Source organism: Pyrus communis, chromosome 15 (assembly GCF_963583255.1).
Source record: "Pyrus communis chromosome 15, drPyrComm1.1, whole genome shotgun sequence".
NCBI lineage: Eukaryota > Viridiplantae > Streptophyta > Magnoliopsida > Rosales > Rosaceae > Pyrus > Pyrus communis.
In genome coordinates this window covers 20461818-20480189 of record NC_084817.1, presented here as the reverse complement: position 1 = coordinate 20480189, position 18372 = coordinate 20461818, and the positions used below count along the sequence as shown (strand labels likewise).

Genomic DNA, 18372 nt, shown 5'->3' with positions numbered 1-18372 from the left:
ATCTACACTAAAAGTATGAGAAAGTGGGTTAAGCCTCCCACTCTTAAGTGTTCAACATATGTCTTCAATAAAACAAGTTAAGGTCACGTAACCCAAAATCTTTCTAAACTAGTATTTTGATTTCCTAAGACATAACCCGTACTTTATTTAGTAAAATATAAAACAAAATTATTATGTTAAAAGAAATAATTTGGTAATTGTCATCTAAATTACGATCTAGTAGTATTCATTCTCATTTTGTAAATGTGAGTTCTTATGTTCAACTTTCACCAAAAACGAATTTGAACAATATTATTGCCATTGTTCTAAAAATCCCTGTCTAACGCCTCCTAGGCCGGGGTCTAGGCCATAAGCGGTTGGGCACCATCCTGATTAATGCTTAGACGTTTGAAAATTAAGAAACGGCGCCTAGTCTTGCTGAGGCGCTACCTAAATCGCCTAGACACCCACTTAGCTCGTCTAGACTCGCCTAGGTCACAACTCACTTAAACAGAGAATATATAACTTTCATTGTGTATTTCATGTTTTTCAATGAATTGTAAGAGACCTATTGCATATTTAATATTCTTGTTCTTTATGTTTTCATTACATTCCAATATTTCATAATATATATATTTTAAGTATAAACAAATATTTATTTACACGGAATATAATAGATTTACTTAAATTTGCTTAATCCGTCTAGGCACCCATCTAGACCCCGTTTAGCCATCTAGAATCTTGATTATTGCTAGTCCATTATGGAGCTCATTACTCATTTTAGTATAAATAATATCGTTTGTTAAAAAATAATATATTTGATAATTAGGTTACTTTTCATTAAAATGGAATGACTGTCGCTGGTTTTTCATCTCCCTCCGCATCCCAACCCAAGGCAGACAAACTCTGGTATTCCCAACAGAAGACAAAGACCGCCTCCGATTCAGGTACTCTCTCTCCCTCTCCCTCCCTCTCCCTCCCTCTTCTCCCGCCCTCTGCTCTGCTAGCGTTTAATTTCAGACTCATATTATAACAGTCCCATAGCTTTTTCTAAATTGCGTACTCTTCCTGGTTTTATTTCCAGAATAATTATTCTTGTTTCCTTTTTTTATATTTATTTTTATTTATTTTTTTATCTAACTTTTGTGAGTCCCCTTTCAGAATCCAGTTCATACAAATCCTTACTTTTACTCAGCGTTTGAAGAATTTGATACATGTACAATTGCCATGTTAAATTTAAAAATCATAATTTTTTTTAGGGTTTTGGGGTTTTCAATTTTATGTGAAATTAGGGCTTAGTCGAAAGGCTCTTGCTTTGAAGTTTTTTGCACAAAAGTTTTCAAACTTAGCCTCAATTCATTATTAATTTGACAAAAAATTAGTGTTTAGGTTGATGAATGTTACTTTATTCAAATGGGTTTTGCGCAATCTGTGTATTCAGGTTAAATGGACGAATCCGAGAAGAGAAAGGAACGGCTTAGAGCAATGCGCATCGAAGCTGAAGAGACCGAAGCTTCACTTAATGCTGCAACTTCAGCCGTCCCTGGTTACCTTTCCAATCCGTTGGCCGAAGATACTACAGCTATACCAGTCCCGGAGGAGCCCTGTGCTCCTTTTAGGTTTGACTTTTACTCAGATCCTATGGCAGCCTTCTCTTCCGACAATAAAAGGATTAAAGTCGGCGACCAGATTGCACAAGATAATTTTAGACATTCAAATACTGGTAGGTTTCCGGGGGCAAGGCTTCCGTCACCTCTTTCAGGTAGTGTGTAATTATCTTAACAAAGTTTTCTTTGACGTTGTCGTATGATCACACGTAGATTTCGCATTTGACTTTATTTTCGAATTTCATGCACTCTAGTCATGTCGCGATGTATTGCATAACTCGTATTCTAAGGCACAAACTTCGTTCTTGGATAGCTTTTGCAAGCTTATGGTATGGAGTTGGAAACTATTGGTAACACTATGCTTCCTTGTCGCTAGACCAGTACTTTCTCACTGACGTGTGATGGAAAAAATTGGTCGTTTTTGGTTTAATTTCATTTTATTGTTAGAGTCATATTCTTATCAGATAAATGTAATCTTGTAATAGTTGATGCATGCTCGGATGCTCTATGCCAAAGTGTTCAACACTTGAAGTTCGTCTTTGTTTTCTGCCTTTTATTTTATTTTTTAATGTTGTTCTTTCGTCTTAATTTTGGTTTTCTTAATCATGATTTAGGAGGACCAAGGAACCCTCAAATGACTGCTTCTCCTGCTCATCAATTTCAAAGAAGTTATTCACCTGACCAGAGAATGTACCAAGCACAAGGTTCCTATCAAAATTTTAGTCCTCAAAGAAGCCCCGTAGGAATGGAAAGACCTTTCCCTATGCATCACGGGAATCGACCTGAAGTTTGGAATGGAGCTGAATTTAGACCACCAGCAAGCCCTGGATATGGACCACAAGGAAGCCCTAGATTTAGGCCACAAGGAAGCCTGGGATTTAGACCACCAGGAAGCCCTAGATTTCAACCAGCTGGAAGCCCTGGATTTAGACCACCGACAAGCCCTGGATTTAGGCCACCAGGAAGCTCTGGTTCCAATATTGGGCAAGGCAGGGGGCACTGGTTCAGCCATACTCCAAGACCTCAATCAGTACATGGAGGCAGCCCTAGTCCTGGTTCAAGTTCAGGAAGAGGTGGGTGGCGTGCTTCTCATGGTCGTGCAATGGACAGACAATTAGGGCCAGAGCGGTTTTACAATGCTTCCATGATTGAAGACCCATGGAAATTTCTAGAACCTGTAATCTGGAAGGGGGTAGATACTCCCTTGAGATGTTTGAACACCCATGGCTCTTCAAAACCGTCAATTGGTAGATCTAGTAGCACAAATAATGCAAGCATTTCAGAAGCTGTAAACAAGTCCATGCCGCAGCCAAGCTTGGCAGAGTTCTTGGCCGCCTCATTAAATGAAGCTGTCGATGATGCACCAAGTACATAACCTTTGGTCCTGAGTTCTAGTGAGAGTCTCTCACGATACAATGCACCCGTCATAAAGATGGCAAAGCAGAGCACGGAAGCAAGTTTTCAGAAGGTTCAAACACCTGCATTTGGCTGCCAAGCTTGACAGAGCACTCAGGCTGCCTCATTCAGTAAAGCTGTCAACAGTGCACCAAGTATACAACAGTTGTTCCTGATTCCAGGAAGAACTAAGCAATACTAATGCACTTGCGGGCAAGACGGAAAACAAAACTGGTGCTAGATAGGCACCAACTGGATCGATGTATTTCTAAAAGCGCCTGAAGTTTGATGAGTTGGCTTGTAATAATTTTCGAAAACTAACGTGGCTTTATTATCAATTGGATGCTGGTTTCTGGATTTGTTTAACATGTAATCTCGGGATTAGTCTGTATGTTTTCCAAGCTAAGGTTGCAATTACAGAAGTTCCATTTGCAGGAAAAGTTCAATTTTTGCTAGTTTTGCTCACCCAAGAAAGATCTTGTGCTGAAATTTTCTGTTCAAGTTTGCAATTCATTTCATGAACGATACTGAAATGCCATGGTTGTATTGTGAGAACTGCTATAAAGTCAAACTTTAAGAAATTCCTTATTTACTCATTTGGAGATTCAAAACTTTTACTTGGCTGCTTTATTGTGCAAATATTAGTAATTGTCAAACCACTATACCCTTTTGCATTTCAATTTGAAATAAAGAAAGAAAAAATAAAATTTGATGATATAATATGCAACTTAAACTCTAATCCTAAAAACTTAACCTCTAATCCTAAGTTCAAAAAACAATAAGAATTTTGGGATTAGAAATTCCGTGGCAAAATGGGTTTCTTGGTGAATTAGTGACAATTATCTTCTTGGTAAATTAGTGCAGGCTAGTTGTGAGTTGTTACACACGAATTGGATTTATAAACTTTGTCATGTTTATTGTTTTAATTATTTTATGACGAATGAACTAATTAATTTGTGTTTATTGTGTTTTCTTGGTTCATTTGATTTTTATCAAGCACTTGCCTCTTTTCGACAAGGTGAACTACTAGAATTTAAAACCCATAGATATTAGATCTCTAACAATTAGATACACTTTCTAAACAATTAAATATCTAAACTTTCAGTGGCTAAGATCGATCTTATCTCCCATGGATTATTAAGAGCAACTTCTTTTTTTCCCAAGTCTCTTATCATGCTTTGAAACAGATATTTTACATTTTCGGCTGGCAAGCTCTCTAATGGACGAGATATAGAATTTTTATTTTGGCATAAAAATGTAAGTAAAAATAGGATTTTTTTTATTAGCACTCCACATATTGTTGAATATATCCACATAAATATTTGTTATTAAATGACTCGTGTATCTTAACATGAAATGATTATTTAACCCCAAAAAATTTTAAAAAATTGAATACACACCATACAAAAATTATTTACTAATATGAAAATTTTCATCTGTTTGTACGTTCTTACATAGATGTCTAAATCATAACCCTAAAATCTTAAAAACCCCTAATTCACAGAAACTCCCAAATTGATAGAAACCTAAACCCTAAAAAAAAAAAAAATGTAATAACTGAACCCATTATAATTGTTCCCATTACAATTTTGAAAAAAATATGAATAAATCAGTTATAATACAAACAAATTTTTCTCCAAGTGGTAAGCTTGACAGCTTTCTTTTTAATTTTTTACAGTAAAAAGAATTGAACCCACTATAATTTTCAAAAAGAAAAAAGTTCACCATGTCCTGTCATTCCTTTTTGGTCAAAATTTTGTAAGATTGACTCTAAATGAGTAACAGAGAGGGTTGCAAATTGTGGATTTGTGCTCTCCTAGTAACATAAACCAACAATCGAATGCCATGTTGTCAACCTCATTAGCATTTACATGTTTAGCAAGAGTCTTGAAATTTGGAGGTGTGGAGAGAATGAACAGTGACGGAAAGTTGAATGTATGTGAACAATGTGGGGTTTGTATGTAGAAAGTGTGAGGTGTGAGGGTAATACAGAAAAATTGGTGAGGTGTATTGAGATAATTTTGATTGAAAAATTGAATGTGGGGTGTATTTAGTATGTGGGGTGTATTCAACAATATGTGAGGTGTTAATAAAACAACCCTAAAAATATAAATTTGTTTTTTCCACATTTTTTTTTGAGATCCCACCAATTAAAGAGAGAAAAATAAATGAATTTTCAAATTTATATGAATAAAACCTGCAATCATTTCTTCACTTGCAAATAACATATCTTCATCGTAGAATTTTCTCAATCATAACTATTTAATTTCTTAACCTTCATTTGAAGATTATCCTTGCAAAAAATCATTTAAATAAGAGATCATTTGGTCATCCAAATGTATCAAATAAATGGACAATTCATTATTAATATGTTACTTGACACCCACACTACTGTTGATTTATTTGATATATTTGGATGAGTAAATGCTCTCCAATTTGAATGATTTTTTGTAAGGATGATCTTCAAATAAAAGCAGTTCCAAATATAAAATTTCTATTACAAAAATATGTTATTTGCAAGTAGAAGAATAAGCTCATCTGAAAAGGAAAAATGCAAGTATTTATTAATTTTCTATAATTCCCACATAAATGAAACTTAAAAAGAAGAAAATTTTCAGGCAAAAATACAATTTAAATTAATGCACTGAATTCAACTCTCCATTTTCCCACAAAAATACAACGATCTTATCTTAAAAAGAAGAAAAAAACGCAGGCCATTTCAACTGCATCTGCATGCATGTTCTACGTTACTGTTGCTGGGTTTAAACCTTACACGAGGCAATGGAAGAGGCTACATGTTTAAACCTAATCCCGACAATTTACACCACGCAATGCATGCTCTTCTTTGGTGTTGCTGGGTTCACTTACTCCTCCTTTAAATACAGAACCGATTTGCTACTGTTCTAGTATCCATCTGTTTGAGTTTTCTCTTCCGTTGCATAATTTGTTGATTCTTTAATCTTCATGATGGGTTCCTCCTCTCCAGAATCTTTATTTTTCTCACTGTAAGTGAGCTCCATAACTTTAGTTTTCGATATTAGCAGAACTGTACATTCGGTTACCTAGTTACCGAGAAATGCATGGTTGCTCTAATGCATCCTTAGATTTGATATTTGATACAAAGCTGAAGATAAATAGCTTTGGTTTTAACGTTTGAATCTCAATCTTTGATAGCAAAATCCTGCCTCGACTATGAGAGCGGAACTCGTGATTTTAGTTTTTAAATGTTTTGGGAAAGAATTGGATCCCAAATCCACTAGGAAAAGGAGAATTAAAGTCAGAATCCCAAGGGAAAAGGGATAGGAAACTTGTGGCAAGGACAGAAAATAGGAAATATGAAAGGGAAAGGTGAAGCCTTGAACGGCAAGGAAAGGAGAAAGGGCAAAGAGGTGCGGCATCCCTCTTTGGCTGGGATTAAGGCTTCTAGAACTTATATTTAGGTGTCTTAAATTGATTAGGAACCCCTTTGATAGCTGGAACATAAGTAGGAAAAGATTAGGATTGACTAAGTCAAAATAAGGAAGTTTAACTCATGTTTCCTTCTTTGTGGTTGATTCCTTTTCTTCCAAGTCTTGAATTAATTTCTTCCATCTCTTTAGCAGATTCCCACCCTCCTTTGGTCTTCAATTTCGTCCATCCACCTTGCTCCAAACATGTGCTAACCATTCCAAGCCAAAAACTGCTCCAAATTGCTCCAAATTGCACTTTCTTGCCATTTAGCCAATTAGACCTACAAATACACGAAAATAGCTTAAAATACTAAAATAACTAAGAACTAACTAAGTAAATGCAAGGAATTAAACTAACAAAGTAGCATAAATACGCTCCTATCATCTAGCAGCAAAGATGACGTTCGAAGCTCGATTCTTTCAAGGATGAAGCGCCAAGCAACCTTGGAAGTTGACACCAAAGGACAACCGAAGGTAAAGAGGCGCACCATAATCCATACTGGCCAATCTTCACACCAACAAGCCTAAGAGGACGACACTGAAGAGGAGGTCCAATGAGTCTTCCATATCACAATCCAAAAAGACAAAGAAGATGAAATCCTCGAGGAAGACATCACCACTGTGCCACCACAGCTCGAGGATGGGAGGCAAGCCATGGTTGATGATCTCAAGAAGCTCAACTTAGGCACAAGTGAGGAACTGAAACCTATCTTTGTGAGTGCACTACTAAGTGTGGACAAGATTGACGAGTATTACCAACTGCTAATGGAGTACAAAGTAGTACAAAGACGTCTTGCTTGAACCTACAAAGAAATGATCGGCCTTAACCCTACCATCGTTGTGCATCGTCTTGCAATCAAGCCTAGAACATGATCGATAAAGCAAACTCGAAGATGCTATCAATCCGAGCTCATCCCATAAATTAAGGCCGAGATTGACAAGCTAATCGAAGCAAGCTTTATTCAAGAGGTGCAATATCCTAAATGGATCTCCAACATCATCATTATCCTTATGAAATCTGGACAAATACATGTTTGCGTAGATTTCTAAGACCTCAATGATGCTTGCCCGAATGATGACTTTTCCTTGCCAATCATCGAAATCATGGTGGATGCGACACGAGGTGTTATCATTCATGGACAGTTCCTCTGGCTACAATCAAGTTCGCATGGCTCTCGAAAATGAGGAACTAACAGTCTTCTACACTCAAAAGGTATCTACTGCTATAAGGTAATGTTGTTTGGCTTGAATAACGATGAGGCTACATATCAACGTGCAATGCAGAAGACCTTTAACAACATGCTACACAAAAACGTAGAATGTTACATAGACGACATAGTTGTCAAGACCAAGAAGATATCCGATCACTTGAAGGATTTATGAATGGTGTTTGACAAACTACGAAACTACAACCTTAAGATGAACCCATTAAAGTGTGCATTTGGCGTCACCTCTAGGAAGTTCCTCAACTTCATTGTCAAGCACCGTGCCATTGAAGTGGACCAATCGAAGATTAAGGCCATTTAAAGCATGCCCAAGCCAAGGAATCTACACAAGCTGAAAAGTCTACAAAGACGGCTAGCCTTCATTAGGCGCTTCATCTCTAACCTTGCTGGACGTTGTCAACCCTTTAGCCAACTCATGAAGAATGACACTCCATTCATATAGGATGATGCTTGTCGCAATGCTTTCAAGAGCATAAAACAATATCTGGCAAGTCCACTGATAGAGATTTTACCACACCCGCAAACAGGTTAAAAACTCTTATATTACTTGCAAGAAAGACAAGGTTGTTGTAGTATAAAATGGTTCTCGCAAGGTCGTTCTCCACAGAGATTATTAAATAATTCGAAACAAACTAACTTCCAATAAATTATTGTAAAGCAGAAAATTGAGATGATTGGTTTTATAATCTACTTAAATTAAAACGAATTTAATTAATAAAAATAAACTAATCTGCAATATTAAAGATGAACCGGAAAAGAAAACTGTTTTGGAAAAATCAAATTAAGAAAGCACTAGGGTTCCACCATCACCTAGCAATCCTATGTATTTTTACCAATTACTTATGATCTACACATGCCACTTTGAAGGTTAGGTTTTCCTAATTTATATTCTACTTAGAACCTCCAACATAGAACATATATCTAACATGCAACCCGTCCGGACGTTCGGATCAAATCTGAACATGAGAGACTCATTATGCTTTATGAAAACCCTTTGAAAAACCATGCAACCCTTAAGACGTGGTCTTCATCTTAAGTGAAATTACAATTATTAATCACAAGAAGCCAGCATCAATTTCAGGGAACCTTCCGACCAAAATTGCATCAAATTACTTTTCTAAAGATCCTAATGGTGATCAGGCATTAAGACAATTAGATAGTTTTAATCACGGTGATCAATAATTCAAAGTATGCATGCAATCAATCATAAGCAATTAAATAAAAATCACATATTTATGCTAAGGCTTACGGCTTCACCCTAGCAAAAGGAATTAGTTACGCATATTCATAATTGAAATCATAGAAAATATTATTAAGAATAAAAAGAATGAAAACACCTTAAAGTAGAAAATCTCCAAGAACCCTAGCAATTCTCTCTAACTCGCCAGTTGCATCAGAGAAAACCCTTCTTTTTTTGCAAGCTTAAGAACGGCCAAACCCCCCCCCCCCCTGTTTTCTGAGCCCTCTACAAACCCTAAAAAACATAGGTCTCTTATTCCAACTAGGAAACTAAAAAATAATCAAATATCTTAGGAAATAAAACACTAATTAAATTAGGAGAATCTGCCAAGTACTTGTTCAGCCACGTTTTCGCTTCAAATCTCCTCCAAATCCGGCCCATGTAATAGCTTGTTTTAAGGATCAGGACGTTCTGAACACATCTCCAGAAGGCCACGAACCCATCCGAGGTCATCTTGGGCTCCAAAAACGCAATTCAAGCCCAAAACGTCACTATTCCAGCACTGCACATTGCTCCTTTATTTTATTACCAGAAAATAATCGCTTAGTAGAAAAATCTGATATTTTGACACGATCAAGCTAAGTGACTCACGAACGTCCTCCAATTGGAATTACTCCAAAATTCCTCCATTTGACCATGTTTTTCTCCAGAAGAAGTCGAAAGTCCTATATTAGAAATACAATTCAAAGTATCAAAATTCTTTCAAATTATTAACCAAAATATACTAAGAATAGGGTAAAATATATAATATAAAATATACTCATCACCCACCTATCGTAGGAGCACTCGTGCTTGGAAAACCATTCATCCTATACATTGTTGCACATGAGGGTTCCATTGGAGCACTCTTAGAGCAAGAAAATGAAGACCAAAAGGAAAGAGCATTTTACTACCTATATAGAACTATCACCGGTGCCGAGCTTAACTACTCACCAATCAAGAAGATATGCCTTGCCCTATTCTTTGCCATCCAAAAGCTAAGACACTACATGCATGCTTACACCATCCATTTGGTTACTAAAGCTGACCCGATCAAATACGTCATGTCCAAACCAATTCTAACAGGGCAACTAGCTAAATGGGCTTTACGTCTCAATCAATACAAGATCATCTATGTCTCAGCTAAAGCCGTCAAGAGACAAGCACTATCAGACTTCCTTACTGATCATCCAATCCTAGTCGATTGGAAAATCTTAAATGACTTGCCTGATGAGGACGTATTCTACATCGACATCTTCCAACATGGACAATGTTCTTCGACAGATCTGCACGAATGGATGGAGCGGGGGCAGGAGTAGTATTCATGTCACCACAAAGACAAGTATTACCCTATTCTTTCCAACTAAGTAAGCTAACAACATCGTTGAGTACCGAACGCTGATCATTGGACTCCAAATGGCAATCGACATGGAAATCACAACACTAGAAATATATGTTGACTCCAAACTCATTATCAATCAACTCTTGATTGAATATGAAGTAAGAAAAGATGATCTCGTCCCATACTTCCGGCTAGCAACTCAACTGCTACAAAAATTCGAGGCCGTGACGATAGAATATGTGTCGAGAAAAATCAACTAGCAGACGCTCTCGCTAACTTAGCCTCAAGTATAGCTCTAGGAAAAGACAAAGCTGCAAGCGTATCAGTTTGCCAAAGATGAGTGATCTCACTCGTCACTGAAATGCTACTAAATGACACAAACGTCATCTCAGTACTTTCAATCGATACTGAAGAGTGGAGACAGCCGTTGATTGACTACTTGGAGCATGGAAAGCTTCCGGACGATCCTAGAAACCGCTCTAAAATACGTCGACGAGCACCTTGCTTCCTTTACTACAAAGGAACACTCTACTGACTCTCTTTTGGAAGAGTACTTCTAAGATGCCTAGGTGAGGAAGAAGCTAATCAAGCCATGGAAGAAGCACATTCAGGAGTATATAAAGCATATCAGTCTGGACCAAAGCTACACTTCCAGCTCAAAAGAATAGGCTACTACTAGCCAAGCATGGAAAAGGATTACCTGGAATACGCCAAAAGGTGACAAGCCTGCCAATTCCACGCCAACTTCATACATCAACCGCCTGAGCCATTATATCTTACGGTTGCTTCATGACCATTTGACGCATGGGGATTGGACGTTGTAGAACCATTCACACTAAAGTTATCTGCATAAAAAGCTTACATCCTAGTTGCAACATATTACTTCTCCAATTGGGTTGAAGTCGTACCCCTAAGAGAAGTCAAAAGCATATCATCCACCGATATGGTGTGCCTCGCTACATCATCACTGACAACGGAAAAAAGTTCTCCAACCGACTCATAAACGAGTTCTGCGAGAAATACAAATTCAAGCAGCACAAGTCTTCCATGTATCATGCTCCGACCAATGGTCTTGTGGAAGCATTCAACAAAATGTTGTGCAACCTCCTGAAGAAGGTAATAGACCAAAAAAAGAGAGACTGACATGAAAGAATAAGCGAAGCACTTTGGGCATATAGGATGACACATAGAACTCCTACCTAAGCTACGCCTTATTCTCTTATATATGGTGTGGAAGTTGTTCTACCACTCAAAAGTCGAATCTCCTCACTAAGGATGGCTATATAAGAAGGCTTGACTGAAGAGGAAAATGCAAAGCTATGACTTCAAGAGTTATTGGAAGCACACGATGAACGAAGGCTTGAAGCTCAACAATACATAGAATGCTACCAAGCACAGCTATCCAAGGCATTCAACAAGAAGGTCCGCCCAAGGTCTTTCCAAACTGAAGATCTTGTCTTGGCATTATGCAGACCTATCATAACAACTAACAAAACAAGGCGCAAGTTCACATCAAAGTGGGATGGACCTTATGTAATACAAAAGGTCTACACCAACGGCGCCTACTTAATTATGGTGGAAGACGGCTTAAAGAGCAGCCCCATTAATGGCAGATTCTTGAAGCGCTATTACCCCTAAAACCAAACAAGCAATGCTCCTCTCCTGCATAAGCCTAAACTGCACACGTCACAATTCTCCTAGCCTGCATGAGCCTAAACTGCACACGGCATAATGCTCTTTGTTCGCACAAGCTTAAAAGGTGACACTTGACACTCTTTGTTCGCACGAGTTTAAAAGGCGACATACAATGCTCCTTGTTCGCACAAGTTTAAAGGGCGACATACAATGCTCCTCGGAATACAGCTTAAAGATCAACCACATCAATGGAAGATTCTTGAAGCGCTAGTACCCCTAAAACAGAACAATGCTCCTTGTTCACACAAGCTGAAAAGGCGACACTCGACACTCCTTGTTCGCACGAGTTTAAAAGGCGACACTCAACACTCCTGGCCTACAAGAGCATAAATTGTGTACGACAAAAATCAAAATCACCATCAAAATCACCATTAAAGTCATCAAAACCATAAAAAAACAATCCATCACTCCTTTAAACTACGTCATGACTTGATCTTTCCTCAACTGAGGTTACGTAGGCAACTTGAAACTTCAAAACTTCAAGTACAGTCACATCATTAACAAAAACACAAACACTTTGAAGAATAAAGAGCAAATTCAAAATATGAATACTTTATTTCTTAAAAAAAAAAGAATTCGGTTACAAAGTCGTATTACAAAATGAGCACAAAAAAAAAAAAAAAAAAAAAAAAAAAAAGACGACTTCTCCAATAGTCGACAAGGTGCTATTCCAAGTCATAGCTCCACTACAGATGCGATCACTAAGAGGCTCAAACAAAGTCGACAAATTGTCACGAATATGGTGTGAAGGATTCAAGATAAGAATCCTCGACATACATGCCTTCTTCTTCGTATTTGGTCGACCAAAATCTGTCACCTTCCAAGACACTTTAGAAGACCACGACTTGATATGCATTGAGTTGTCTTTTGCAGGAAAAACAAGCGTCTTAGGGCCAGTCAACGGCGCACAAAGTTTCAACGCGTTCCCTTATCTTGCGAATCACCTTCCTTCGCAAGAATAGTGATGGTATTGCTCTTAAAGCACTTGAAAAATACCATGGCTACAACGGAAAAAAAAAAGAAAAGAAAAGACAACATAAGCATAAGGTGGAACAAGAAGAAAAAGAAAAAAAAAAGATTGCCTCACTAAAGCAAAAGACATGTGAGACAAACCTAGTGAGCGTCGAAGGATGACGATGACAAAGTTTGAGCATCATAGTAAAGAAGGTAGCTACAAGACGGTCCTTTAAAGCACGCTGCAGTAGCAAAGAAAACCAAAATGCTACACAATCGTATTACGCAACCCCGCAGTGATTACGCAAGCAATTTCTTGCACTGCACGGCAACTTCATCACCGAGGGAAAACTGTGACCAAAAGGCACTACACAGCAAAATCCCGCTATAGTCTTTTGCACAGCACCACGTGGTAAAAAGAGACACACTACAACATGCTCTAAGCAGCAAAAGGCACGTCAACAGCAGTGGAAAAATGACAAGTTGAAGGCTTTCCCCATTTTTCCTAGTGGTGTGTGATATATGCCTGAAAAGATAAGAGATAAAGCTACGTTTCTCATATTTTTACAGAATTTTCCTCAAGAGAAATCGACCTTAAACTTGGCGTGCAAGTCAGATGACATGTTTCCCAAACCAAGGATAAGTCTTCAAGTTTCCTAAACCAAAAGGGAAAATACCCTCTTTGCCGTGGAAGAAAAAGGGAAGGGAAAAAAACATGCAAATCCTACTCACCCTAGGACAAGCATTAAATCTTTCCAAAACCTTTCTGTGGAAGGAAATCACCCTCATTACCAAAATTGAAGGAGATTCCTACCTAAGGGAGGAAAAACATTTTTTTTTCCATACCCACAAGGAAAAAATTCAAGTCCCAAAATACACCAAATGTATTTTGTCAAAAAAATTATGGACAATCAATACGCACAATAAGTATGTGCCGATTTATCCATTTTTTCAAAATTTTCATTCAAGATTAAGCCTAAAATTTTCATTTCATTCAAGATCAAGCCTCTACGGCCCTTAAAGAAAAATTTCATTCAAGATTAAGCCTCCACGGCCTTTGAATTAAATTTTCATTTCTTTCAAGATCAAGCTTCTACGATCCTTGAAGAAAAATTTCATTTCTTTTAAAATCAAGCCTTTACAACCCTTGAAGAAAATTTTCATTTCTTTCAAGATCAATCCTCTACGGCCCTTGAATTAAATTTTCATTTCATTCAAGATCAAACCTCTATGGCCCTTGAAGAAAAATTTCATTCAAGATTAAGCCTCTACGGCCCTTGAATTAAATTTTCATTTCATTCAAGATCAAGCCTCAATGGCCCTTAGAGAAATCTTTCCTCCAAGAAATACACCTCAACGGCCCTTGACAAAATTCATCATTTTAATTCAAGAAATACGCCTCAACGGCCATTGAAGAAATATCTTGTTCAAGAAATACGTCTTTACAGCCCTTAAAGAAGCAAACTAATTAAAGATCAAGTCTTGATGACCCTTGAGTTAGAACATTCACATTGCAGGACTTCAAAGCATGTGTCCTATGCGCCTTGAAGTGGGGGCATTTGTAGACATGTAAATTTCGTTGCATACAAATGATGCATCACAAAACTCCACGTAGCATATAACTTATCACAAATAGCCAAGTCATCAATGACATGTGGCACAAATCAAGCAAAGGAAAAATAAAACTTCCCCAAAACTCGGCAAAAGGGGGAAGAAATCCTTTAAAACTCGGCAAAAGGGTAAAAAGTGACACACTATAACAATCTCCAAGTAGCAAAAGGCATGGCAACAACAGCGTGGTAAAAAGTGACACACTATACCCTTTTGCTTTTCAATTTGAAATAATGCAAGAAAAATAAATTTTGATGATATATATGCAACTTAACCTCTAATCCTAACTGCAAAAAACAATACGAATTTTGGGATTGGAAATTCCGTGGCAGAATGGGTTTCTTGGTGAATTAGTAGTACAGGTTACTCGTGAGCTGTTACACATGAATTATATTTATAAACTTTGTCATGTTTATCGTTTTAAGAATTTTATGGCTGATGAACTGATGAACTTTTGTTTATTGTGTTTTATTGGTTCATTTGATTTCGATCAAGCTCGTCTCTTTTTGGCAAGGTAGACTCCGTTGAGACCACTTAGCCTCGTGATTATTTTATTTTTATTTTTATTTTTTATTTTTGGGTGTTTAGCCTTGTTATCCCAAAAAAACAACTAGAATTTAAAACCCATGGATATTAGATCTCTAACAATTAGACACACTTTCTAAACAATTAAATATCTCCACTTTCAATGGCTAAGATCGATCTTATCTCCCATGGATTATTAAGAGCATCTTTTTTTCCAGGTATATGTTATCATGTTTTGGAACGGGCATTCTACATTTTCAGTTGGCTGGCAAGCCCTGCAATCGATGAAATGTACAATTTCTATTGGGAATTATTATTAGCATTCTAAAAATTTCACTTGACACTTCTTATAAGTGTATTTTTCTTTCTAATTATAAAAAATTTGAAGTGTAAAATGAGATTTTAAGAATGCTAAAATAATTCCCTTTCTATTTTGGCATGAAAATGTAAGTGAAAACATTAATTTGTATTTTTTTTTTCACATCATTTTTGGAGGTCCCGTTAGTCAAAGATAGCAAAATAAATAAAAATGGTACTAAGTCCACTCCATCGTCTTATCTTCTCACCCACTATTAAAAGGCAAATAATAACATCACTATTTTTCCACCCAATTATAACCTTTTAAATATCTTTAAGTTCTTTAAATTTTATTTTCTGTGAATATATTTACACAAGTTTGTATCTAAACACCACTTAGATTAGACCCCCAAAATTTCAGCCGCACCAACACGGCAACACCCACGCCAACCTTCGCAGCACGGTAATGGGCTCACAACCACGCACCTCCACGGCTCCATCCATATATTTCCCTTTGATGTACACAATCTCCATTTCACCGGAATTAGATTAAGGCTGCAACTCGTCATGAGAGAAACGGAATTTGAAGAGGGAGGAGCTGGCATCGACGCTGCCGTGAGGGAGGCGTGCGGGTGTAGATTGGTTGGGTTTGTACAGTAGGGTGAGTTTTAAAAAAAAAAATTTCTCTTTTTTTTCCTGCTATTTCGACAAATGCTGATATGGCAAAATGTTAGTAATTATTGTTTAAGTTCTTAGACCGTCAAATTTTAAACTTAAAATTTAAATTTGAAGGCTTATGTGGTATTTCGACATCTTTTAAAGTTTTACTCTCCAACCAATATATCAAATTTTAAACATAAAATAAAAATTCATATGCATTCTCTTTGCATTGGGAATGAAAAGAAACAAAAGCATAATGCTTTAAACCAATAAAAATTTAATAAAGAACATTTAATAATTAATTAAAAAAATCTGAAGGTGCTGTCAAATTTGATAGCAAGAGGAAGAGATGTCATTCCATGTTATGCCACATCAGATTTGGCTTCTCAGTTGGAAAATATTAATGTTGTCTTTTGTTACTGTTATTGCTAATTTGGATATTTTGACATCTCCTTTGGAGATGCTCTTAAATGTCATTTTATAAGAGAAGATATTTGTCATTGACATTTATATTTTAAAGTGGGTGAAATGATAAGACAATGGGGTGGACTTAATACCACTCATAAATAAAAAGATTTTTATCACATATGGTCCCTAAGATTGATCAAATCATTATTTTGGTCCCTTACTTTCGAAAGCAATCAATGTCGTTCCTAACATTCACTACTACACATTAATTTGGTCATTCCGTTTAGATTGGTGAAACTCATCATTTTAGCCCCTCACTTTTAAAAATCAATCATTATCGCTCTGACATTCACTACCGCACGAAATTTAATCATATGACTAAATTGATGTGCGGTAGTGAAAGTCAGTAACCAAATTCATCGATTTTTGAAACTCAGGGACCAAAATGAAGAGTTGGATCAATATTAGAGATCATTTGTGATAAAACCCCTTATTTTCTGTAATCTACGTGTCACCATTTTATTGGATTTGTAGGTCTCATATACAAACTAATGAAATAGTTGAAGAAATCTAAACAGAATGACCAAATTGATGTACGGTTGTGAATGTCAAGGACAATATTGATTAAGTTTGAAAGTTAGGGACCAAAATGATAAGTTTGATCAATCTCAAATGCTATTTGTGATAAAAATCCTAAATAAAAATCCAAATTTATATAAATAATACCTGCATTCATTTTCCTACTAGCAAATAATGTATCTTCATTATAGAAATTCTTAATCGAAACCATTCAATTACTTAATATTGATTTGAAGTTCTTCCTTGCAAAAAATTATTTGAATGAAAGATCGTTTAGTCATCCAAATGTATCAAATAAATGGGCAATTCATCATTAATTAATACATTTGAATGACTAAATGCTCTCCAATTTGAATGACTTTTTTGTAGAGATAATTTTCAAATGAAAACAATTCTGAATATAAAATTTTCTACGATGAAGATACGTTATTTGCAAGTAGAAGAATGAGCTTATCCCAAAAAAGAATGCAAGTATTATTTCATTCTAGTTCTGTTTTACCCACATAAATGAAACTTATAAAGAAGAAAATTTTCAAGCAAAATTACGAGAGATTTTTCAGTGTGACCAGTACATTGGGTGGTACATCACGTGTCATTATACAAATAGTGGGATATATGTGCTAAAAAGTTAATAACTTAAAAAATAAAATTTCCCATCACTCTTATTAAAACACGTGATATACTACTTGTATTCCCATCACAATTAAAAATTTCTCCAAAATTACAGCTTAAAATTAATGCAATTCAACTCTCCATTTTCCCACAAAAATACAACCACCTTATCTTAAAAAGAAGAAAAGGCTCAGGCCATTTCAACTACATCTGCATGTATGTTCTACGTTGCTGTTGCCTGGTTCATCTTACTGAAGAAACTTTACACGAGGCAATGGAAGAGGCTACATATTTACACCTAATCCCGACAACTTACACCACGCAATGCATGCTCTACGTTGCTGTTGCTGGGTTCACTCACTCCCCCTATAAGTACAGAACCGATCTGCTACTGTTCTACCATCCATCTCTCTGAGTTTTCTGTTCCATTGCAACATTTGTTGATTCTTTAGTCTTCATGATGGGGTTTCTCCTCTCCAGAATCTTTGTTTTTCTCACTGTAAGTGAGCTCTGGAACTTTAGTTTTCGATATTATTTTAGCAGATTTGTACATTTGGTTACCTGGTGACCGAGAAATGCATGGTTTCTCTTATGCATCCTTAGATTTGATATTTGATATAAAGCTGAAGATATATAGCTTTGGTTTTAACGTTTGAATCTCAGCCCTTGATTTCAATTGTGAAGAAAACGAAGGGGCTTTCTTGGCATTTTTGAATGCTTCACCAAAATGGCCTTCTCCCTTTATCTATATAGATACACAAAGGTTTGATCACACTCACCCTATAAAATCTTACAATAAGATCTCAAATGTTGC

General features: G+C 36.5%; 1 protein-coding gene across 1 annotated transcript; it reads left to right on the top strand.

Annotated features, from left to right (window-relative positions):
- Positions 1–842: 842 nt before the first annotated feature.
- LOC137718275 (protein SICKLE) lies at positions 843–3559 on the top strand. Its single transcript, XM_068457794.1, has 3 exons — positions 843–926; positions 1421–1741; positions 2201–3559. The coding sequence occupies exons 2-3, from the start codon at positions 1426–1428 to the stop codon at positions 2959–2961; spliced, it is 1077 nt and encodes a 358-aa protein (XP_068313895.1). The 5' UTR covers positions 843–926; positions 1421–1425; the 3' UTR covers positions 2962–3559.
- Positions 3560–18372: the final 14813 nt, after the last annotated feature.